This window comes from Myripristis murdjan, chromosome 9, assembly GCF_902150065.1.
Source record: "Myripristis murdjan chromosome 9, fMyrMur1.1, whole genome shotgun sequence".
Lineage (NCBI taxonomy): Eukaryota > Metazoa > Chordata > Actinopteri > Holocentriformes > Holocentridae > Myripristis > Myripristis murdjan.
In genome coordinates this window covers 8416709-8443339 of record NC_043988.1, presented here as the reverse complement: position 1 = coordinate 8443339, position 26631 = coordinate 8416709, and the positions used below count along the sequence as shown (strand labels likewise).

The window sequence follows — 26631 nt, the reverse complement described above, 5'->3', positions numbered from 1 at the left end:
TAAAGGGAAATACCTCAAGTTGAGGGCTTTTCTCAGCAATTTTAGGTGAGATTAAAAAAGAGATTAATTAGATCAATTAATTACAGATCATAATTAATTAATCTCTCAATTTTTTTAATCTCTTGACACCACTAATAAATATATTATGTGAGACCCAGTTGTCATCTGCATCACACACTACACTTCTGGTTCTTTGGTTTCTAATGTTGTATGATAGTTATCCATGTTAATAAATACCAAGGGTGGAAATAAATTCTTTGCACAGTATGTTTTAACCCTAACCCTAACCCAGTTATTATGTTTAACTAGATGTGAAATGACATTCATTACAGCATACATATTTCCAGAACTCTGCATGAGCACAGAAATTGGCCAGTTGGCAAACAGATCATGATGGTCTCTCCAGAAACTACATGTCCCAACATGTCCCCAAAATTGATGTAATTCATGTTTTTTTTCTACATTATGCACTTTATATTATTATTACTATTATTATTATTATTATTATTATTATTATTATCATTAATATTATTATTATCACATTAATCAAAGAAACTAATTCATACTCTTGTTTTGAGATCAATTTCAAGTAAATTACCTTCTACTTTTTAGACATTGCATAAATTTAAGTCATTGCATAAATAATAGTAATGTTTAGTTGTATCTAGAATTCATAATATGGAAAGTGACAGAAATGTGGCTCAGAAACACAGAAGAGCCGAGGGGACCAGTCAAAGTTTTTATGGGCTTGTATCTGCCAACATGCAGCTGTATAAACTGTGGCTGCCACCTCTGCAGGCTGTGAAGAACCACCAACACAGCAGCATTTAGAGCCAGAGGAGTACACTGGCTGATGGAGATCAGGGCTCTAAAAGGACTGAATGCAAGAAACAATCAAGTACATGATTTACATGAATTACAATTAACAAATGGGAGTACTATATGGTTCAAGAAAAACAAACAAACAAACAAACAAATAAATAAATAAATAACTACAAATATGGAATATAGTTTTGACAGCAAACACAGGGTAAAGAATATAATATTGGTTTGCTTATTAGCAGCTCAGTGGCCAATGAACGTAATACATTCTTTACCTTAGCTGCCAAAAAAATCATTCTGCTAAGAACTAGTTAATGCACTGACTGCTGGTTCAGGAGTATGCTGAGAAATTTTACAAAAGTTATTTGTACAGGTTATTTCATTCATTGTGATGGAGAAGAAAAAGTATGTGGGCTATTGGCCAGCATCAATATTACAAATAAATAAATCAAATTAATATTAATAATAATTAGCTGCTAGATAAGGTCATTAAGTAGCTCAAATTGTATTTCTGTGGCCTGCTACATAAAATCTGGATTTCACTCGAAACTGAAGTAACTTTGTATTTTTAGGTTGTCTCTTCTGTAACATACACTATAATGTAAAATGCCACTTATCTTTCTCTTTAAAGTGGTCATACTGTTGATAATGTGTGTCTTTCACCCTTTCACCGTGTCCACTCATTTCCATTAGACCACTTGGGGAAAAAGTGGACTTTTTAAAACAATTTATCTATTTATTGTACAATAACTGAAATAAAGTAATCTCAGACCTCAGTAGATTTCAGTAGATTTTACACCAGCAATTTTTCTATATTCAAAATGTCAGCCAGTCACCGTACTTCTGATATTTTAGTGTTGTTTCCACCCTTGATAAATAGTGGATTTGTGTCACTCTGCAATATAATAACCCACATGAAAGCTGTGATTGTGTGGCTTTCCACTTTCTGTTCTTAAATGTGACCACACTGTTCAGACAGTGGTGACCCTCAGATCCACTGGACCTGATTCTTGATCATTTTGTCTCTTTCCTGTGACTACAGGCCAGCACACCATGACATTATTTGGTACAATTCTAGAGGAGCAGCTTTAAATGCTCGTTAATTATCCCATGCATGGCACACTGAAACTGCCATTGAACAAACTCTATCCGCCTCTTCACCAGTCTTCCCTTTCTTATTCACAGCAGCTATTTCCAAACCCCGCTCTGAACCGCTTCCCTCTGTGTGGATCTCCACACACCCTACCCTCGTACTCCTTTTCAACTCCAACTCTAGACGAACAGTGTCAGTCAGGTTGTTGTCATTATGGACTCTATTTCTCACTCCCAAAACAAGATGATTGGGAATGATGGTGCCTTCTCTGATGCCACTGCCTCTACAGGAAACCTGCGCAGACCTTCCTTTCTTGGCCTCTCTGGTCTTCCTCTTGCAAAGCCAACACCCTCCTGGGCGGCAGAAGGGCCTGGACTTGCACACAGTCTGAAAGCCCCTCTTGAAGTTCTCGTTGTAGTAACCATAGATAATGGGGTTGACACTGGAATTAGAGAAAGCCAGCCAATGGGCGAAGGGAAAGATATAGCTGGTCAGAAGGTCCAGTTGGTCCCTATCCAAGCCTGCATAGTCGGTCATCATCATCAGAGTCCAGAGTGGCAACCAGGACAGCATAAAAAGCAGGGCCACCAGAATCAGCGTCTTAATTGCCCTGATCTTTTTCTGTGATATTATTGGCCGGCCACCCCTCTTACCTGGGACTGGGACCGTGGCGTTATCCAACTGTGGCTGTCTGTTGGACACCGCAGAGGAATAGAGTTTCACCCCAATGCCTCCGTACATCAGCGTGATGACTGTGAGGGGCAGCAGGTAGATGTGGGCAAACAGCACAGCCGTGTAGATCTTCCTCATCTGGGGGTTGGCAAAGTCTTCGTAGCACATGTACAGAGGGTATGTGACGTTTGCATTGTAGACCATATAGTGGTGAGGGACTCTCTCCACAGTCAATGCCACTGCAGCAGGACACATTATCGCCACTGCTAACACCCAGATTAACACTATGGTTGCCTTGGCAACAAGTATGGTCAGTTTGGGTTGTAGTGGGTACACTATGCAGCGAAACCTGAAGTGTTGCATGAGAAAAAAAAAGATAGCAAAGACACTAATTAGCTCCTACGGCTTGAGATAAACACCAACCCAAGAGAGAACAACGGGCAAAAGAAAACAGTAAGTATCTCAAACCTTGTACAGCAACAATGATAATACATAAAAATAAGAAGAAAAAGAAAAAGCTGTATATATTTTGTCATTTTTCTTATTCAGTCACTTAACAATCAGAAATTAAATACACTGAGCAATCATGATGTATTTAAAATACCAGTTTTATATGTCTTTTGGATTACAACAGATAAAAGGTAAACAATAACTAACCTTTCAACAGCAATGGCCACCAGAGTGAAGACAGAGGCAGACACAGACACACCCTGCACGAAGCCACTCATCTTGCACACAGTGTTGGTAAAGGGCCAGCCTATGGAGACAATTCAAGACAATCAGCAGAGCCTCAGGCAACACTGAGAGCAGAGGGGAGCATGTTCCTCTGCCTGCAGCACCATTCGATCCTATTCTATACTCCAAGGTATTCACAGTCCCGCAGTCACTGGTGATGTATTTCTGCCAGCATGTGCTAGGATGACATGAAGGGCTTGGCATTTAAGATATTAGAAACACCCAATATCCAGGTCTTGTTTCTGATAGAATATTAAGTATTAAATATGACTGCATATTTTTAACTGCAAGTGTTTAAGTAGGTAAATTGACATTTTTTAAAGGTAAACCTTTCAATGCTGTATAGTGTTTTACTTTTGCTCAACATATGACCCTCTCCTGCCGCACCTCCTCCCTTTCCACCACAGATCTCAATGCCAATAGCATCAAATTAGTGGGGCAGAAGGAGAAGGAATTGCCATGCTTACAAGAGAAACTTGAATTCATTCTCTGAAAACCAATCCTTTCATTTAACCTCTTTTTAACTATCTCTGGCCATTCTGTCCTTGGATTCTCTGTAGACTTGTAAGGAAGACTGATAGAATTAAAAATTGATTGGAAAACAATCAACAAGAAAAGAAGTCTTTTGATTTTATGAATTTATTATAAAGTCGAAACTTATAAAGAAGAAACTAAGAACTTTTTAAAATTTATTTATTCTTTCTGATTTTAACCATTTTAACCACTGTTTTTATTCCCCTTTATCTTATTTATTGTTTGATTGAATTGCACTGATCTCCTTGCACTGGTAGTCGTGTGAAACATAATTTCATTTTTATGTGGCGCATAAAAATGACAAATAAAGATATCTAATCTAATCTAAGAAAGAAGTGAAGAAAAAGCCCTACAATTATAAAAGTGTGAATGCAAGTTTTACTACTGATGAAGCCAATAAAGTGATTGATACTTTTGAGCTTTCCATTATAAACAAAACTATTAGAACTGCATGTGTGTATGTGCAAACAAAACTGAAATCTTGAAAACAGTACATTTTTTTGGTTGTTTTGTAAACAATGAGGAAGCAATTCAGTGTCTTGCTCAGGGACACATAGCTGTTGGTGGACATGTGTTAAGAGTGTCTTGTCAAGCCTGGCTTCCAAAACAACTCTGAGTGATGACTTCACTGCAGGTGACCCTCACCAGATGGGTGAGGAGTCACCAAGGTGGACTTTACCTGTGATGAGGTTGTCCACCAGTGTTGTGGGTATGCAGAAGATGCCCACCAGCAGGTCACTAATGGCCAGGTTGAGGATAAAGAGGTTGGTGACGGTGTGCATTCGCCGGTTTCCCATCACAATTAGACACACCAGCACGTTCCCCACCATACACAGCAGAAAGATGAAGAGGTAGGCCAGGATGTAGCAGGCAGCCACATGCAGAGAATGCTGATAGTAGGGGAAGTAGGTGATGTTGGTGACATTAGTATCATCAGGGCCATAGAAGCTGGTGTTAAAAAAAGATGCTGTGGTGACTGATCCCTCCAACTCCATCCCTTCCCCCATGCTGTCTAGTATCTCTATCCGTCGTGGTAACAGATTCTGCAATGAAAATCAGATGGTGACAAGGACACATAATTGAATTTGGGGGTAGCGTACACAAAATGTAACCAAATGTTCAATGCTTAACATTTGAACAAAGCTAAGAGTCTACCCCCAGCGGCCAGGGTACACATGCCTTATCTGCTAACACCTTGTGCTCAATAAACAGTGCCCCGTGTGTGTGTCTATTTCCTGCACTCACACCAGCCACTGAGCATAGCCCCTCTACCCCACAAGTGTATGGAGGACTAAAAGGGACAGAATGAAATAAATAAATACATCTTTAAATAAATACTTAAAAGTGTCATTAATTAATTAAAATGGGAATTAAATAAATAAATGTGTCATTAAATAAATAAATATGTCATTAAATAAATAAATGTGTCATTAAATAAATAAATGTGTCATTAAATGTCATTAATTCATTAAAATACCAGTTCATTTAATGTAAAAACATATATATAATTATTTCATTATTTATTTAATTATTTCATGGACCGGTGTTGCAGTGCTTCATGAATTAATTTTATCTGTCAAAGTCACCCACATTTATTTATTTAATGACATATTTATTTATTTAATGACACATTTATTTATTTAATTCCCATTTTAATTAATTAATGACACTTTTAAGTATTTATTTAAAGATGTATTTATTTATTTCATTCTGTCCCTTTTAGTCCTCCATACAAGTGGGGGGGTGTTTGTATACAGGGTCTATTAGTATACAACAGACAATTTTTTTTCCTTTTAGTTTATCACCCACCTATGCAAAATGTTTTTTTCATAATTCGCCATCTCTGCTTCTGTCTAAAAACAACTAAGGGCTCTAGTTTCCCGGCGCAGAGCAGGGTGGCGCAGTGAGGCGAACCCCCCGCAGAGCTAGTTTGCACCAGCGCAACCTGAGGCGTGCACAGTTTGGTATTTTGGCAGACCAAGGTGCGCTGAGATGGGAGAGGCGGCGCAGCAGGGGGAGGTGTCGACAGATTCAGCTTGGCGCAGTGACAGTTTTGTGCCAAAAGGCTTCGCCGAGGTGCGCTCGAAGCTCGCCATCTGAAACCACATCCGCTTTCAGCACAAGGCGCAGCCTTACGTTAAGAGTGTTGAACTTAAGAACCACTGTTTATCTTGTCATTTTAGCATGCTTTTTAACCTCTGAATGTATTTTTCTCACTCCTTTCACCCACCTCTTAACCCTGACACAGATCTTCAAGCACAATCTTTTAATGACCTCTGTTTTGCTACTATTGACTCTGTCACGCCTTTCAGAACTGCATCTAAAAATCATAAAAAGAGCCTCCCTCGGTTAAATGACACACACTGGTACTTTGAAGAAAGAGCTCAGAGATGGTGTAAATGGAATGTCTGCAGATTTACTTCGATCTCATGTAAAATCTCATGAATCCTAACCCTAACCCATGAAAAGATATAACTCAACAGTTAATACTGCACATAGCACATATGTCTCTATGCTGATTTGACAGAAAAAAAAAAACTGAGCAGCCCAGCCCAACACGTCCCTGTGCACAGGCTTCCTTCCTTAATAACGGGTGGCAAAAGCTTCAGTGCCTTCAGTTTCATGTCACCATCTTCGCTCTCTGAAACTGTTAAACATATGAGGTCTCTATCTTGCTCCTTGGACATGGTCCCTTCAAGACTACTGAAGGAGATCATGCCAATAGTTGGCCCTTATTTATCATCTACTATAAATAGCTGTCTTATCTTCTGGCTACGTCCTTGTCTGTTTTAAAAATGCTCAAGTGGAAACTCCTCAGAAAGTCCAGCTTTGATCCCTCCTCTCCACCAAATCACAGACCCACCTCAAAGCTACCATGGATGTCCAAAATTGCAGCTCGGCTCACACCTGGCTCCAGTGTTGTGCATGAACGAGTTCAAAAGAACGCGTTCATTGAACACGTTCATTTTTCTAAGAACGTTTAATTGAACGCAACATATTTGTAAATAAAGAACTTGAACGTGAACTCGTTCAGATTGCCAATGTTTAGGTCCAATTATTGCGGAATTTCCCTTCTCCTTTTTAACACTGAATATTGCGGAATTTGACATAATTTGAATGAAATGCTGTTTTTGTGTGGAATATGAACGTATGTCTGGGGAAAATTACATGGAGGGAAGCAAATCTGGGTGGCACAACCCCTCCAGTCGTTTCACCTGCACCTGCACCACCAAGAAAAAAACATTACAACAGCTGCACCGGCACCGTTCGAGTCCAAAAGGCAGAGAAACTTTCCAGCTACAGCAGCGCACTGACATAGATTGTGTAACAACGCGAAGAGTTGCCACTATTTTCACTGGCTAACAGCAGCACACTGGCTTAACTTGTCTATTCAGAGAAGAGGTATCACTTCGGCTTATTTTTCAATCTATGTTATCACAAGCATACTATTACTCATTCATTGGTAGCTGAATTGCTAGGTCTGTTTGATAAGTAATTTACATTTTTAAAACAAATAATTTAACATATTGTTCAATCATTAATTCACCATAAATTCATCCTTTTATTGCTATAACAACGTAATTGTTAAATAAATAAATTAATTGTTGTTTATTTGTTACCTCAATTAATTTAAGGTAATTTCTATTTCATTTGTGTGCATTTTAGTCATAAACATTAAAAACACACTTTTTTTGGTAGTAAAATAAGAGTAAAGGGTAAAAAACAGAATTCCCAAAAATTAAAACAGAAAAAACGGAATTTCCAAAAATTAAAACGGAAAAAACGGAATTTGGGAAAAAATAAAACGGATTTTATAGGGCCCTACATAGATTCCGACAGCAAAAATCTAACCTTTCTGTGCACTGAAAAACACTTTCAGAGCAGGTGGACATGTCAACTTCAAATTTGAAAAGGCATTTGGAGTTGAAGCATCCGTCCAGTGTGAGAAAATATCTGCAAGTCCTTGACAATCACAAAAAGTCATCAGGAATGGGCAAGAACACCCCCTGCCAGCCCCAAACGACCCAAGTCACACTGCGCATTGAAGCCGCCTGGGCGCGCTCTCATAACAGCCCAAACTTTAGGGATAGCGGATAGCGGGTGGCAAGATAGCAACTTTAGGGATAGCGTATGAAACACACCCACGGACACACCTCCAGGCGCAAATGACGGAGTCGGCATAACGGATAGCGGGTAGCGGGTGGCGCAAGATACCGTTTAGGGATAGCGGAAGTTCCTAAATCCGCAATTTGCGGGTAGCGGGTAGTGGCAGCGGATAGCGGGTGGCACAAGATAGGGCCCCACATCTCACAAGGTTACTCTAAGTTATACTCTAAAGAGCTGGCTTTCCACTGTCACGCCACTATGAACTAGGTCTATCTTTGAGCCAAATGGTGCAAAGAGATCTTCAAGCCTCAAACCATGAAAATATTTGTGTTTCCACTCTCGTGCCAACAGCCCCACAGTCATGCCTTACAACCTGCCCGCTTGGTGTAACATATCCCATCAATGCACGCAAGTGATAAGCAGGAAGCATGTGGTTAAAGTCTGCACACTCAGCACAAACTAACTACTGTAAAATGAACTACTGAATTTTCCTCTGGACGCCACTTTGTGTGCCTTGTACTGACACCTCCGTTTTTTCAGTTTCTTGCAGACCTGTCCCACTGTGTGTGGGATCCCCACTGCTGCCAGCTCTCTCACTACATGTCACATAACATCAAAGTAACAAGAACTTGAGTAGCAATTTCTAGCACTCTTTGCACCACTGCTAGTTGATGTCACAAGCCCTCTTGGACGTCAATATATGAATGACTCTCAGTGGAGGGACGGGGGCTAAACTGTGTTCATACAAATACACGTTGTTCCCCAGGGTCCAAAAATGTCACCAGATCTGTCTCTGGTAATTTTTCAGTAATGAAGTTGCCAGGGAGTCACCAAGTTGGCAACAGTGCCACTGAACCCCAGGTATACAGGCTATACATTGATTAATTAAGCACTGTCACCTGGCATAATGTTTCTGTTACATAAGCTAAAAAAAAAAAAAAGCTCTCCAACGCAACAGCAACAATTTGTTAATTAAGCGATGGCTTGCTAGAAAAGCAATTCAGAATGAACCACCTGTGCTCAAGGTTTTGCTCTGTGCATTCATAATCAAGGCTGGGAATATGCTGAAGACCATCATCATGCATGCATACTGTGAAATTTGATCTACGGCTTTTCAGTTTTCTTCAAAGAGGTTTTATCTTGTTGATCCTCTACGCATTTCCTAGACTTCATTGGTAACTCTCAATCGCTTTCAAGTCCTGACTGCTTTTACTTCCTGATTGACAGTGTGTTGTATTTAATCATGCTCACCTCATGCTGCCAACAGTACATGTAAATAATCCCAGCCAGTAAAGTCTTCACATATTTTTGAGCAATCTTTCCCTCTACCCTACCCATAAAACAGAACTAGCTGACTGATATTCAATCCTTGTAAACTCGAGTGATTTGTCCCGTCTACCCTGCCCATGTCTCCTCTTTTGACGGGGAATACATAAAATTGGGAAGCACAATTTCATTTCATGGGGTCTGAAACATGAAATAACTGTAAGACAAATTTAAAAGCAAATACATATGCAGCACATGGAGTTTCAAAGTCATCCAGAGCACTGAATGTGTTCAGCAACTCAATGCACTGAAGGAGGTCTGAGACCAAAGCTTAGCACAACTGAGAGGATGACATAATGGATCTTGCAGACAGATCTAAGTGTGCTGTTTTTTTTGTTTCACAGTTTAAAGAGAAAAAGGAGAATTTGTTTCAGGAACCAGGGTCACTTTAAAAGAAGGTGGGCATGTTTCAATTATGTCATCCAAATGGAGTGGGGCAAAAAGTTATCGACATCAGCAGAATAGCGAGATTTTGAATACTGTGTGGGTTATTTTTTGCTTCATACAAATAAATAATAAATTGAATAGGCATGCCTTCACCTTATATTAGGCACCCACTCAGAATCCACAGTCATTTACACTGAGATTTCATCAGTTTCTTTGAGTAGCTGACACACCAGAGTAACATGTAAGTTACAAGTCTCACATGGAAAACATACAAAAAGCTCATTAAATTGTATGTGTTGTTAGAGTTTAAATGACCCAACACTGTAGAGATGTTTCAAAAGCTAGAAAGATATAGAGAAGCTCTAGAGAAGCTATAAAATTAAAAGTTACAGGTTAATGTCATTAAATTATGAATAATGCAGTATTTTTCAGTCATGGCCTTGCCATCATTCTTCATCGTCTGTTTTGAAATGAGCTTTGCTTTCACTGTCACTCTATCAGTTTGCACATAATTCTTTAAACTTAATTTTCATCCCTCTGCTTTTGACTTTCATCAAAAAAAAACAAAATTTGATACCCTTTTTTTTCCATGCCATGACAAGTACATGTGAAAGTACTCTATGGTTACATCTTCTTGGCGCAAGGTTACTAACCAGACCCTGCCAAGCACTGCTTTTTTTTTTTTTTTTTTTGCTTTAAGAATACAGCTACTTGGCAATTATATTTCTGTTATTGGAATCCAGGAAAATAAGATGTAGAAAATAAGACATAGAAGTGGTATTGGAAAAAAAAAAAGACACCGCACACTGAACAAATGTCAGACTCAGCATCTTATTACTCAGGTACTTTTCAACGTACTTCCTCAAGCCAACAAACCTGGAAATTGAACTAAAATTTAAATTCTGAATCTGAATGCTGAATCAACATGTATCCACTGTGCAAGTGTCTTTTTTCTACTTGTATTAATTATTTTGTTATTGCTAAGCTTTTGGCATACACTACTTTCTTACCTCATCTGTCTTAGTTGATAAATTCCTACAGATGAATAGCCTCGTAAATAGTTCTGCTCATTCAAGTTTGCATTTGTGACAGATCTTACATGAAGGCACCACTGATTTCTAAACTAAGAGTAGAGATTTACACATGGGTCTTTTTTTCCTCAGCTGACCCAGGGCACTCCACACACTCCTCCATCCAAAAAGGTCTAAGGTTGTTGCTAGTTACACAAAGATGCTCCATAATGCTTTGCTGCTGTGTAACCTCCTTGCATTACCTTATTTCTTTATCAGATGACAAAGTTTGTGGTTCAGATCTGATTGCTAATAACTACTAATGTAAGTAAACAATATGTGTCTCATTAATATTGCTATTCTATAAGAGTGATTGCTAATATTGCTGATCAGTTGAATTGAATAAACATGAATCGCCCCTGAGGACAACAGTGCATTGATGTGGTTATGTCAGGTCCAGGAAGAGGCTGGGGGAAAAGCTCAGGAGGCAGAGAGCCTGAGGAAAAGGTGGGCCCCCTACGAACAATCTCCATCCCGAGCAGCAGAGCCGCTCACAGGCTGTGGGTGGAGTGTGTGACAGACCGTCCGGGACAGCATTGGCTTTTTTCACACTTTGCAGTTCATGGAATGAGGTGAGGCTTTCTAGCTGGTGGCCTATTATTTTGGAGCAGGTGTCAGGGTCAACAACTCTAATGGTCTCAGGTTTCAGTTTGATTTGGTTTTGACAGTTTGGGGGTTTGATCTTGGAATGTGACAAATATGATTTTGACTACATCCATGGAGACATAAATCCATCAGTGTTTTTTACGAGAAATGTCAAGCTCTGTGTCTTTGTTTCCACATTTACATGTAACATACTTTGCTATGTATGTGAAGTGCTTGGGGGGAGGATTAACATATGTGGTTTGGATTGCACAGAGCCCTAAAGACCTGCATGAGGGAAATACAGTGTGCACTCCAACACCAGGCAGCATGATAACAGTTAAAACTGAGCTCTTGGCAGTCACTCCAATCAAGCTCCCTCCATCCCCCAAAACACCTATAAAGCACTGGCGTACTTGTTATATTTGATCAAACATACATTATATATGCACCCATACTAAGGCACTTTATTTTTTAATGTTATTTCTATGTTTATTGTAAAGTCTGCTTTTGGTTCTTTCAGTGCTCTTTTATAGTTTTATTGTTGTGGTCAAGTGCACTGTGGCCATTAGGTGTAATAATGTTAAATCAAATCACAAGAATGGTTGCAGTTATTAGTTTGGCCAGACCACTATGCTGAAAATCACTTGCTTCACTGAAGAACTTTGATACCTGCAGGGAAGCAGGGAGCACTGCTGTCCAATATGCAAACAGGGCCCGTGAGTACATCAATAACCCTCAACAGCTGAATGGGAAAAATGATTAAAAGATGTCATACTGCAACGAGACCTCCTTGTATCGAATGTCCAATCATCTGTTGGCCTAACCCTCTTTATATTGCTGTATTAGATATCTTATTTTAACTAGCGGGAGCTCACTGGTAAACACACTGCTCTGCATTCACTAGCTGCTCTATAAATAACAACTGCCTGATAAAACTGCTCACACCAACCTACTGGTGACAATTACAGACAGCATATGTGACAGTTGTTAGGCTGTTACGTCTCTCATCCAGCATCACAAACTGTGGAAACAAAAGCGGTGAACTGAAGCAATACAAGCCAGTTTTTCTTTCAGCATGATTTGAATATGGAAGACTGGCAGTCGGAAAGAGTGAGGAAGTGCATGACAAATGTTGAAGGAAAATCAAATGGATCTGTAACAGAGTGGTTCCTCATGTGACCTTAAGGTCTGTAGAGCACAACAGTGAAGTAAGTAATTCTGACCACAATCAATTGTCATGGTGCCAAAAGCAAGGATACTACAGTCCAGTCCAATAACTGCAATCATTCTTATAGTCATTTAGTCTTACAGTTAAATGACTGTCCTTGTTTATATTCACTGTAGGAGCTCAAGCTGTGGTCTTCACCTGAGGCGTGAAGCTGAGACAGACTAATTCCAGCTCTCCCTAGAGGAGGATAAATGTCAAATGCAGGGGAAAAGGAAGCCATACAATTGCTGTGGCTGTACCATGCATGTTTGTGACATTTCAGATAAAAAAAAATAAAATGTTTACTGTGCCTTTTATTGTGCCTGGTAAATTTATTCTGGTAATCTGTTCACAATTCCATCTTTTTTTCCATTGTACTGAGTACATCTACAATGGGAGTGCTCTCTCCTGACAAAACTGAATAAAAACAAATCAAAACAATATAATAAAGAAACATGATAACAAATAACAGATAAAAAAAAACAAATGTGCAGACAAGATTACATGTCTGCACATGTAAAGAGAGAGAGAGAGAGAGAGAGAGAGAGAGACTAGACATTGGTACATCCTAAAAAAGTAGGTTTTCAGCTGTTTTTTAAATGTTTACACAGTCGAATGTCTATAGGAATTGTATTCCTAAATGTGAAAGCCCGAGCCCCTCTGGTCACAAAAGTCAAAGTCAAGTCAGGTTAGAGTCAAATATAACGGCTACAATTCTAGCAGACCATATAGGGAGCCAACGAGGCCACCTCAGTTGCCTCATGTGGACCAGGTAGTAGTATCTCTCTTTAATTATTGTGGAGCTGCAGGTAGTTTTGATGCGTCCACTCTTTGACTGCAGTTAAACAATTTTGCAGCTGGATTTGGTTATTTGGGTCATTTGGAGTGATTGGTATATATATTATAGTATATATATTATATATTATATTATGTATAAGACTTAATCTAATTTCCGAAATACTGATTCTTATTTCCGAAATGTCATTCTCATTACCGCAACAGGTATTTTTTCTACAAAATTCGTAATTATTAGATAATAATATTTTGTTTGAAAATGTATATACATATTATACAATAGTACTTATCTAAGGTCTGCTTCACAAAAAATGTGTATGTTATTTTTTAGTAAAATTTTAAAATAAAAAAGGCTGTAAATTATGAGGTTTGTTTCGGTAATGAGAAATAATATGGCTATTCATTCATTCATTCATTCTCCAAACCGCTTATCCTCACAAGGGTCATGGGGGGGTTGCTGGAGCCTTTCCCTGTGCTCATTGGGCAGAAGGCAGGGCAAACATAAGGATATTATGAAATACAGATATTATGAAAAATAATAAAAATGAAAAAATGATCTCTCCAAAGTTATATATAGCTTTCAGCATGACTAATATGAATCTACTTTAGAAATAGCCAAAAATCCACATTTTTAACCATATATTTGAGGTAATGTCATGTTGGGGTAATGATAATTTTTTATGGTCTTCATCTCAAAAATGTAAATAAATACATAGGAAATTATTTACAAAATATTTCAAAAATAATGTTTATGGTAAATTCAGACCTTAATCTCAGATGTGGATAGAAAATTATGTCCAAAATGGCATATTAAAATTTTTTTAAATCTTTTAAATCTGAATTTTGTGAGAGTCACCCATAAAAGATGTGTGACTAACAGGAACATATAAAGTGAGAGAAGACCTGGTCCCAGAGTAGCCAGCAGTACTGAAAACGTTTCATTAGACAGATAAGATTTAAACCATTTAAAACCAGCGCCTGAGATACCAACCCGTTCCCTCAAACCATTTAAAAGAAGCTCATGACGGACAGTATCAAAAGCAGCACTGAGGTCAAGAGGAACTAAATCGAGCAGAGCCCTGCACCTGAATTTAAAAGTAGATCAAGATGAAAGCTGTCTCTGTGCTGTGTGTAAATGAAAGTGTGATTGGAATTTATCTGGAATTCTATTTTCATTAAAAAAGCTCATCAACTGATTAAAAACTACTTTTCCTGAAACCTTTGATAAAAAATGGAAACTTAGACAGGGCTATTTAAGTGATGGCTTTGGAGGTAAATTGGTTGGAAATTGATTGGAAATTGGTTGAATAAAATTGGCTCTGATGTCGACAATCTCTGTGAAAACAAAGCAGGAATTCACATTTAGAAGGGTCACCCTCCTGCTTGGAAGAGGCACTGATGTCACGGTTGTAGGTAGATAAACCTTAACCTAAACCTGCTTTTATCTTCAGAGTAAAAATCCCCACTCTAATTGATGTTCACTGATCAGGCTTCTCTTTCAGTCAAGAGTAATCTTTTTGTTTCGGTCTCACATGTTGCTTTGTCTCAAATGTTGCTGTAAAGTAACTGGAAAAAGATGAACTATAAATATGATAAAATATTTATAACCCACAATTCAGCCCCACTGAGCTGTGAGTTATCACATGGTATGTGAGAAGTAGCATGCTTTTTAGAGATTTATATACCATGATCATGAATGTCAGGGAAAAACATGTTAATTGCACACTTGCTGTAACACGGCAACATAAATGTTACGGTATCATTTCCACATGTAATTTACTTATGATTCATTAATTTATGAAGGGGTGGAAATGACCAAAATGTTGCATGTTTAAACTTTCATTTAAAATTGAGGACTGTGTCATACATGCAGGTTAAGTGGAACATATATTGTTTTATTTATTTATTTATTTATTTATTTTTTATCATTATTCTTACACAGGTCACGGTAACTCAAAGGTAACTCAGAATATATGTTTTGCTTCAGTATTTGCGAGTGCATATACTTAAGTAGTTAAAGGATCACTTTTAAACCTCTCTTGATCTCTCAGAGGACTGCTTGCCTGTATGTCTTGCCTGTGTACTTAATGCTCTGAGAAAATTACAGGTGAATGTGAAACAGCAAATGACCAGAAAATAGTTGCTGAAAATTATTATTGGAAGATGGAAAATGTCAGCATGGTTTGCCAATACACACAAAATTAGATTATTTCATACCTGTCTGGTGACACCAGACAGGACCAAAATGTCTTGGTGTGCTGAAGTAGTTTTAAATGCTTTTGAGCACTTTTAATTAACTCTATTAATCTTCATCTGTGGAACCAGATGTTCCACAGATGTTCCAGACGCATGCACATGAACATGCACGCACAAACACATCCCTGCACGCACAAACACATCCCTGCACGCACAAACACACAAACACGCACGCACGCACGCACACACGCACGCACACGCACACGCACACGCACACACACACACACACGCACACACACACACACACGCACACACACACACACACAATGAGTTAACCCTCCTGTTATGTTCAAATTTACGAACATCTTTTATGTTTGGGGTCAATTTGACCTCAGCAGTTTAAACCTCCACAAAATTATTTTAACTAAAATTGGTACCAAAGTTTATGTTTCTTTACTTTAATGGTCAAAGTACTTTATGTTTCTTTGTTGACTACCTAAATAGCCCTTTAAATAAAACATAACTCCCCCCCACCCCCACTTATACATTCAGTATTCCTATTACGCTACTGTGGAAAAATATGCAAATCACCATAAAATCTAAGTGACTGACCTAAAATTGGAAATATTAATTGAATATTTATTGAAATATTAATTAAGAAATATAAATTTTTGGTGTTTTAATGGCTTTATATTATTTCTAAGTACAGATTTTTGTTATTTATAACTGATGCGTTATAAAGTGTGTACAGGACATTGAAAACATATCATCACGTGAATTTCATGTCTACCCAGTAGTACCCATTACATTAGGAAAACTAATTAAATATGAAGCAAAAAAAAAAAAAAAAAGATGTTAATCATTTATTTAGAGACGTTGCACATTGGTTGGGGTCAAATTGACCCCAAACATAATAGGAGGGTTAAAAAAAAACTGTGAATTTAGGCTTATTTAGGTCAGAGCAGGTCTCATCATTTACACACTTAGGCCTATAATAGTGATGATTTTTTTTTTTATTTATTTCAGAAGCCTATGAATTAAAATAATAACTTCAATAGCGTAATTAAGTTCTGTCTCTGTCCAGCAGCTTGTCTCTGCAACTTGAATTAATTCGGTGAAGATGTCCAGATTCTTGTCCAGATTTTTATTTTTGTTTCAGACGGTACCAGTTTAAATTCCAAAGGCATTTTTTAAGGAATTAGAAGCAGCTATATCTACCTTTATATTAAACAAGACTATCCCTACAATAAGGAGAGCATATTTGGAAAGGATGAGGGAGGAAGGGGGTTTGGTATTCCCAAATTTTCTATATTATTTTTGGGTGGCAAATATCCAGAAACTATCCTTCTGGGTGTTGGGTCTCTGTGAAGGTAAAGGACCAGTTTGGGTTCAGTTGGAATGAAACAGTGCTTCTCCTGAGTCCATCTTGGCACTATTGTTTGGCACTACTACTTAGTAAACACAGACACACTAATATGCCAGTTGTTCTTGGCTCATTAAAAATATGGTCACAGTTTTTAAACAGAAACAAGCTCTGCCTTCTACCACTACTACAGCCTAGCTTCCCGGTCTCTCCACCTGATAATTGGATAGAGGAATGTAGACGCTTAAATGCCCTTGACAGGCGCCTTATATCTAGATTGTATAGTACGATTCAAACAGCAGCCTCACCTACCCTTGATCATTTAAAGGAGTTATGGGAAGAAGATTCTGCAAATGAAATCTCAGACACTACTTGGAGGATCCACTCAACATCTGTTTGTATTCACCATGGATTACTGCAGGTTAAAGTGTTACACAATCTTCACCTGTGCTCTAGATGTAAGCGGGCCCTGCCACCTTATACCACATGTTCTGGTCGTGCACAACTCTGATCCCTTTTTGGTCTTCCATCTTTGACACACTATCTTACATTTGTGACAGGGATATGAACCCAGACCCTATCATTGCTATTAGCCGAGGCCACAGCTTTCTCAACACTTCTAGCTAGACAACTGATTTTGTTGGGCTGGAGGTCAGCTTCTCCCTGTTCCCATGCATGTTCATTTCAATTCAATTTTATTTATTTATATGGCCCAGAACCACAAATTACAAATTTGTCGCAAAGGGCTTTACAGGAAGTACAACATCTTCTGTCCCTGGACCCTAACATCGGATGAGGAACAACTCCCTAAAAAAAATAAGAAAAACAGGAAGAAACCTCAGGGGAGCAACATAGGAGGGATCCCTCCCCTGGACAGACAGACATGCAATGGATGTTGTGAGTACAGAAATCAAAAACACGGATAAACATAGTGCATGCAAGAAGCAGTATAACAAAAATTATAATATAAAGAAGTAGTGTAAACAGTTGGCGTATGATGTTGGGTCAGGGATGTTATGGCACATCTTAAACTGGCGAAACTGAATCACATAACGCATGGTTCAGCTCAGAATTTTTTTTAGGATTATGGAGTCGATTTCTCGATTACTTTGATTTAAAATACCTGTCACCTCTCAATACTGTTTAGTAGAGTTTAAGGGATTTAAGGGTCAGCATTTATTTTTCTTTTTTTGGACTGAGGTTTGATAATACCTTCTGTATTATAGTTATGATAAATATATGGTATGACAAATGCCAGAAAATATGAGTGTCAGCTGAGTAAACAGCTGACACATTCCCTTAAAACTCATGTGATTATTGTACTCTTGTAGATGTTAGAAGAGCTAACACCAAGCTGAGGTAAATTACAGACTACACTTAATGTACATGAAACATGAATGTCCCCAATACTTATTAGACTTTTTTCTTTTTTTTCTTTTCTTTCTTTTTTCTTTTTTTTTTTTATATTTTGAGCCTTGGTTTTCTTATGTCATATGTATGTGTGTATTTTATTTTTTCCTCTATATATAATTGGAAAATTCAATAAACAAATTTGAATAATGAATTAGCAGCAGGAACTTATGCTTTGCTTATTATCCTGCCACCGATTGTGTCATTGAGTTTCAGATGTCGCCCTCATTCTCTCCAACTTTTGAGAAGTCTGTGATTCTATTGCCACATTTACAAAGCTGAAATCAGCCATTTCATTTGTATCACTATGAAATTGGGAGATTAACAGGAGCAATACACAGTGGGAGAAAGAGAGAAAAATAGGGGGAAAAATCAGGAGTGCTGACAAGAAAATGATTTTTTTCCAGTGAAACTCTTAGTTCCACTGAGGACTTCCGGTGGCGCTATGATGGGATAGGGCATACGTTTTGATAGCTCTGCACTATTCCGACTAAATTTCGCTATTAACAGAACAAAAATTGCCTTTTGCTACTCCAAAGTACGTGGAGAGACCGAAATATCAACAGACTAAGACAGAAAAAAGAAAAAAGGTCCACAATGCCTCCAAAACAAAAAGGGAGAAAGGACGGAGAGGAGGCTCTCACGGAAGCCTCAGCCTTGCACGAGATCCAGACCCGCGAGGAAGACGTTAGCCAAACGCTAGTTCTACAAGCTATTAACGTCTTGCGCCAAGATAGACACTCGCAGAGAAGAGGTGACCACGACTCTAAGAGGAGAAATTCAACGCTTGGAAACCGATATCAACTGCAAGCTGGAAACCATTCAGGCCACCTCAGATTCCCACAGCAAGACTATCCAAGAGCTAGAGCGAGCTGCTACTACTAGCTCCGATGCCACCGACGAGTTGAAAGCCGAAGTTCAGCACATCTCCGGCTTGGTGATGAAACTATCGGAAAAATGTCTAGACCTGGAAGGGCGTTCAAAACGCCAAAACTTGAGAATCGCTGGCATCAAGGAGGGCAAAGAACACAGCCAAAATGTCCGGGACTTCACTGCTCAAATTCTCAAAGATGTGCTGGCGCTTGACGAGAAGCCCATACTTGACAGAGCCCATAGAGCGCTGCGAACCCAACCGGATGACAACGCACCCCCCCGGCATCTGATCCTGCGGGTTCAATACTGCCACACGCTGGAGGAAATACTTTGCAAAGTGGCAAAGAACAGGAATCTATCCTACCAAGGACAACATATTCGGATTTTCCAGGATTTCCCACTGGAGGTTGTCAGACAGAGGGCACACTTCACCAAGACGAGAAGCATATTGAGGGACATTCCAGGAGTTAGGTTTGGTCTCTTGTACCCTGCCAAGCTCCGCGTTTCCCACAACGGCATGGATACTATCTTCACCGACCCCACAAAGGCTCTACAGTATGCGCAGAACATTGCCAGAGCCACCAAAGATTAAGCTAAGGTCGGGCTATGTCTTTCCTCCTATCCTAATGTTTAGCATGTGGTAAAATTACTACAGTCTGGATAATAACCATCACGGGGTTATGCCTGTTTCTCATACTAATCTCATACTTTAATGTTTTGTGCTAAATAACTTGGAGTTACTTAACAACGCCTTTATAATATTTGTTGAGCTATTCTGTTGGCTCCAGTCCACAGGGCTTTACCTTTGTATACATGCTGTCAAACTGCAAGTGTAGCAGGCCTTGAGCAATATCCCAGTGTGGGATTCTTATGGCCTTCATTTGGGTGGCAGGCTGGACTTTTGGAGGGTCTTCATTTTGTGTTTTGAGGTTCACAAATAGATTTAAGCTGTTACTACTCACTCTTCTGAGTGTCTTGGCTTATACAATTCTATATTACTTTATGTATTACAACTTCAAGGCATTCCTTTTTAAACCTGTTACTGATATACAGTTGGATGGGGCCTCAATATTCTTTAATGGGTAACACTATTGGACTTTAATCAGAGTGGCAAGTCATACTTCTAAATAAATTTTGTTTCATGTTCTGTTTAATTAACCTTTTTTTTTTTTTTCATGGCAACGGCAGCGCATATACATGCAGCAGCTGGTGGCTCCCTCAATAAAGAGGAGCGATTCTCTCGTTTTTATTGCTGAGAATCATGTCACTTGTGGGTGTATTACTTATGACAGTAATACACTCGTCAATATCAGAAGAGGAAGTGCAATAATTGGATTGAGTGCCGCAGACCTTGAGACGATTTCTGCTCTCGGCATCTCAAGATCCGACAACCAAAACATTCGGACCAGACATCATCGCAAGTGGTGTGGTCGACCCAGGAAGAGAGGGAAACGAGCCGGCGTAAGACTTAAGCTAAGAAGGCCTGGACCCAAGGCTGTCCCACTACCCAGCCTACTCCTGGCAAATGTCCGGTTGCAGGAAAATAAAATGGATGAGATAAGGGTCAGGCTGACCCAGCAAAGAGAAACCAGAAACTGCGGTGCTCTCATCCTTACAGAGACGTGGTTCCATAACAACATACCAGATGAGGCTTTAGCACTCGACGGGCAGAGCCTGTTCCGGGCTGACAGAACACAAAACTCCGGTAAGACGAGAGGGGGCGGGCTCTGTGTGTACATCAATGATGCTTGGTGCACAGGTGCAGTCAGAGTGGATGAAAAATGTTCACCTGACGTTGAGTTTTTACTGCTGAGATGTCGGCCATATTACCTGCCTAGAGAATTCACCAGTGTGTTTGTTGCTGCTGTTTACATTCCACCGGATGCAAATTTAAAAAAAAATGCACTCCAGGAATTGTATGAAGTCATCAGCAGTCACATGGCAAAACAACCAGATGCTGTTATTATTGTTGCTGGGGATTTTAATCAAACGGACCTCAGAACTGTTTTGCCTAGATTCCACCAGCACGTCGACATCTCCACCAGAGGAAACAACACACTGGACCATGTCTACACCAATGTTCCTGGCAGCTACAGAGCCCTCTCTCGTCCTCATTTTGGCCAGTCAGACCACATCTCCTTGCTTCTCCTGCCTACTTACATCCAGCTGACAAAAAGGGTCAAACAGTTAAAGTGTGGACAGATGAAGCTACAGCAGCTCTACAGGACTGTTTTGAATGCACAGACTGGCAGATGTTCAAAGATACTGCTACCCAGGAGAACCATATTGACCTTGAAGAATACACATCATTAGTGACATCATACATCAGCAAATGTGCTGATGATGTGGTAAAAATAATGTTCCTTAGTAAGACAACTCCGTAAATTAGAAAGCGACAGGATGATCCATAAAATCAGATCAGAAAAAGGAGAATTGCTCTCACTACCAAAGGACATTAATGAAAGATTTCAACAGTTTTATCAGTCCCTTTACTCATCCCATACAACATCTAGTGTGACGACAATGCAGACTTTTTTGGATAAGTGCAACCTTCCGATTCTCAGTGAGCAGGAACGTAAAGACTTAGGCTCAGAGATAACATCCAAGGACATATCAGAGACTATTAAATCACTTAAAAATGGGAAGACACTTGGCCCGGATGGGTTCAGTAATGAGTTTTACAAAGTTCAATAATAAGTTTTACAAAAAAATGTAATTTTACTCTCGAAGAATCAGTTATCACATTAATCCCTAAAAAAGATAAAAATCTTGAGGAGGCAGGATCTTATAGGGTAATAGCCCTTTTAAATACTGACCAGAAAATCCAAGCTAAGACCTTAGCTTGCAGACTTAGCCTAGTTGTGGCCAAATTAGTGCACCCAGACCAAACTGGGTTTATACCCAAGCATCACTCCTTTTTTAATCTGAGGCATTTGTTCAACATCATTTATTCACATAGAATACCAAAAAAGCACTTGCAATCATTGCCTTAGACACAGAGAAAGCCTTCGACCAAGTCGAATGGTCTTACCTTTTTGCAGTGCTGGAGAAATTTCAATTGGGTGAAAAAAAAACCCAATGCTAGCATTCTAACCAATCAAACACTATAATCAAAATTCTGTTTATCCAGAGGTGTGAGACAAGGATGCGCCCTCTCACCGATGCTATTTGCATTAGCCATAGAACCACTTGCTGAGAGTATCAGGTCCCATCCAGGTATTTTTGGCTACAGCACTAAACATACCACAAATAAAATTTCCCTCTACGCAGATGACGTACTACTATATGTTTCAAATCCTCAGGCCAGTATCCCAAATCTGTTATTCGGCACTTTTTCTGGCTATAGAATAAATTGGGCTAAAAGTGAACTTATGCCAATAAACATACAGGACACCTTGCTCCATCAGTTTCCATTTAGAATTGTAACCGAAAGATTCAAATATTTAGGTGTTTACATCACCAAACAATACTCACTTTTATTCAAAGAAAATTTCCCCCGGCTAACCACAAAACTCCAATCTAACATTGAATTCTGGAAAACACTTCCCATCTCCCTCCTGGCTAGAATAAATGCTATAAAAATGATTTTTCTCCCATAGCTACTATATCTGCTTCAGTCAATACCAATTTATATTCCAAAATCATTTTTTAAGAAACTTGACTCTACTGTCACCAACTTCATATGGAACTACAAAAGCCCCACAATACATAAACGCCACCTGTGCAAAACTAAAGAAAGTGGTGGACTAGCCTTACCCAATTTCTTGTCTTACTACTGGGCAATAAATATTAAGTCTGTAATTTTTTGGTTAGATGATTCTCCCCAACAGGCTGACTGGTTAAAAATGGAGAAGGAAGATTGTCTGCCTTTTTCCATAGGTGCAATTGTCTTGTCTCCAACATCTCTGAGTAAATCACTATATGATCACAATCCTATAATTCACAATACCATTCATAGTTGGAAGCAGTAGAAATCAAGCCTGAAATTAATAGACATGTCTTTCCTTCTACCAATTTCAGAAAATCCCTCTTTTAAACCCTCAACTCTAGATGGTGCATTTACTCAGTGGAGGAACTATGGAATCACTACTGTTGGTGACTTGTACTCAAACGGGACCTTCTCCTCTTTCCAAGAACTCAAGGAAAAATACAATTTAGACAAATGCAGCCTTTACAGATACCTCCAAGTTAGGGACTATGTGAAAACATATATTCATGACTACATTACTGCAAGCCCTGATAAGCTGGATGAATGTCTGAATAAGCGGGCAGATACACAGAAGTCGATATCTTATATTTACAGCATTGTACAGAATATTGTCTCACCGTCATCAGATATAAACGTGCATGGGAAGATGAGCTTGATCGGCAAGTATCAAGTGATACATGGGATAAAAGCTTACAATATATTCATACCTGCTCCATCAATTCCAGACATTGCCTGATACAATTCAAAGTACTACATAGGTTACACTATTCAAAGTCCAAACTGAGTAAAATATTTCACAATGTTACCCCTATCTGCGACAAATGTCAGCTCCATGAGGCCACATTAATCCACAGCTTCGTACTCTGTCCTAAATTAGATCACTTTTGGGCCGAAATATTCAGCATCTTTTCCAAAACAATGAAGATTGCATTGGAGCCAGATCCAGAGATGATCATTTTGGGAATATTGGAGACTGTAATACCCTATCAGTATCTTAGCAATGTTTTGTCATTTAAGGGCTCATTGTATGCTAAAAAAAAAAAAAAAAAAAAAAAAACTTCCTCTCAAATTCTGGAAGGAAGCTGAAGATCCTGCAATAAAGATGTGGATTACCGAAATGACTGATACATTACATTTAGAGAGAATAAGGTTTATCTTGAAAGACAAATTGAAACATTTTTTAAAGATTTGGTCACCAATTATTTCATTTCCAGAACAACACATAAATTGAAAAATTCATAAAGCTCCCTAGCCACACTGGGTACTAATTAGCACGCCCCTCCCACCCCCCACCCCCCTTTTTTTTGTTTTGTTTTGTTTTGTTTGTTTGTTTGTTAATTTGTTTTTGTCTCTGTGTTGTTTTGTATTTTTTTCCCTTTCTTATTATGTATTTGTTTGTTGTTAGAGTGCACTGTTCAGTAAAAATGTGAAAACTGAAGTAGTTCTTTAATCTGTATAAATTGCGATACTTGTGCTCATCTGCTTCCAATAAAAATATTTGAAACACAAACTCTTAGTTCCACTAAAACTGATCATGTGACGCAGCCATACAATCATAGATTGTATGTATACATGGATGTATTTCTCAGCACCGTTTACACTGTCTCTCTTTCCATCCTTCTCCCTTTCTTTCTCTCTCTCTTTTTCTCTGTCTTCTGCTTGTCTGCGTTTGATAAATGTGGAATGTACTGCAGTGGGAAACTCTTTTTAAAAGAGCAACAGCCAACAGGGAAAGTCAACCACACGGCCGACCACTTGTGGCCAACGTTTGTGGTCTGCCAACCAGTTGTGTAACTTTGATTTCTTTTTGATCACTCAATCACTCACAGACACACCAGTCTCTTACTCTGAACCAATCCTCGGCCCAGCCAAAAAAAAATCATCAGTCTGCTGTCTGCAGCGTGTCACCACTCTACCCCTCCTGTGTTTTCGGCCTCAGTGTTGACTGTACGGCTGTGGTGAAGGTGCTCTGTCTGTCTCAGAGGAGACGCCACAAAACAGGAATTAACTGATACAGATGGGGACCGGGCTGAACCCAACTGATTTTTGCACTAGAGCCTCATTTTTAGAGAAGTAACTTGTCTGTGCTGCAGCAAAAGGTCTGACTTAAAAAAGTTTGAGGGGCCACATGTCCCCTCAGTTTGAATGGCTGGAAACTCTCCCATTTAGAATGTGCATATATAATGTGCAGACACAGTACACACTACACAGACAGTTACAGTTTTATATCAGATCTACGACATCTGCACTGCTCTGTACAACAAGGGCCAAAGGCACCCTCACTGGCTGAGGAGGCTGGGGTCCTCTGGAGAGTGCAGGACACTGTTAGGACCTTTTTGGGACACTGTGGTGGTGTCTGCTGCTTTCCATGCAGTCGTCTGCGAGGGAAGCGGAAGCTCAGAGACAGACGGGGAAAAAAACTCAACAAGAGTTCTAGCTCTGTCCTGGAATGTCCTCTGGATTCAACAGGGGAGGTGAGTGAGAGGAGGATGTTAGCCACGCTGACACCAATCTTAGACACCAGCTCACACCCCCTGCACAGGACGGTGGGGGCCTTGAAACAGCTCCATCAGGAACACACTGCACACTAAGAAGGAGCTTTGCCCTGATAGCAGCATAATATAACACACACTGCTCCATCACCATCACCATCTTAAGCAGCTCTTTACCCACCTTCCGCTACCTACAAACAATATTTATGGAAATGTAGGTAGCCTATAATCAAATGTATAAGGACAGTGAGTCACCTCGTTTACATAAGGCCACATCTCTATCCCTTCAGCATCTCCTCCACTGACTCTGGTCTCCTGCCCCCCGCACCCCCCACCCCCCACCCCACAGACACACACGCAGCAGGTGTGCAGCTGCTCACTCATTAACTAACAGGTTTGTTTGTTTGTTTGTTTGTTTGTTTGTTTTGGTAACTGTAATATTTAAAAATGTCACTAATCACTAACTGACACAGCCTGATCAAAAAAAACACGGCATATGGTTTCTGCTACAGATAAATACAGGCGTGTTTCTGTTAAATAGACATCTTTTCACACTTCATCGATCATTTTAACATTTTGACAGGGTAACTTCCACAACATTACTCACAGTCACGTCGAAAACACCCTCGCCATTTTCGAAAAGTACAAAACACACAGGCAAATGCACTGTAAATGGCACCAACAGGTTACACTGTGATGAGAGAGCCGTGTGTCTCCTGCTTGACGGGGGACCAAAAAAAAAAAAAAAAGGACTAGTGAACAAAAGGTGAACAGGATGCTGTCTGGAAAAGTTGAAACGTTTTAACTTTTACGGGACTGTTTTCCGCAGCCGAGGCCAGCGCTTAGTGCTAAAGCTACCATTTGGGGGAAAAAGGACGTACAGTAATTAAAGTGCACACACAAAGTGGATGGTGAAGGGGGCAGAATCTGTGTTTTAATGGCGCACGGAAAGAAAAAGAGCAAATTAAAAGAAAAAACAGACAGTGTATAAAATGACCTTACCTTTCTACTGTCGGAGAAGGCTTTTTGCGGCGAGGAGTCGGCTGGAGAAAGAGTAGATGAACGTGGAGCGACTTTACTCGTGCTGTGCCTCCTCCGCGGCTTCCTGGCAGTCTACAGATTCCAGTCTAATATTATTGAAGTTGCTACTTATCATCTCCCGGCCGTCCGCACCGACACCACAGCGACTTCACATGACTGGCTCCAGCAAAGTGCGCTCCTGTCATGCCCCCGTGCTCAGCCTCTGCTCCTCTGG

The 26631-nt window shown here is 39.5% G+C and overlaps 1 protein-coding gene across 1 annotated transcript; it reads right to left on the bottom strand.

Moving 5' to 3' along the window:
* Positions 1-154: 154 nt before the first annotated feature.
* npffr1l2 (neuropeptide FF receptor 1 like 2) lies at positions 155-26631 on the bottom strand. The gene is made up of 4 exons (XM_030061209.1): positions 26379-26631; positions 4536-4899; positions 3245-3344; positions 155-2936 (listed from the first exon to the last, which is right to left on the bottom strand). The coding sequence occupies exons 2-4, from the start codon at positions 4861-4863 to the stop codon at positions 1922-1924; spliced, it is 1443 nt and encodes a 480-aa protein (XP_029917069.1). The 5' UTR covers positions 4864-4899; positions 26379-26631; the 3' UTR covers positions 155-1921.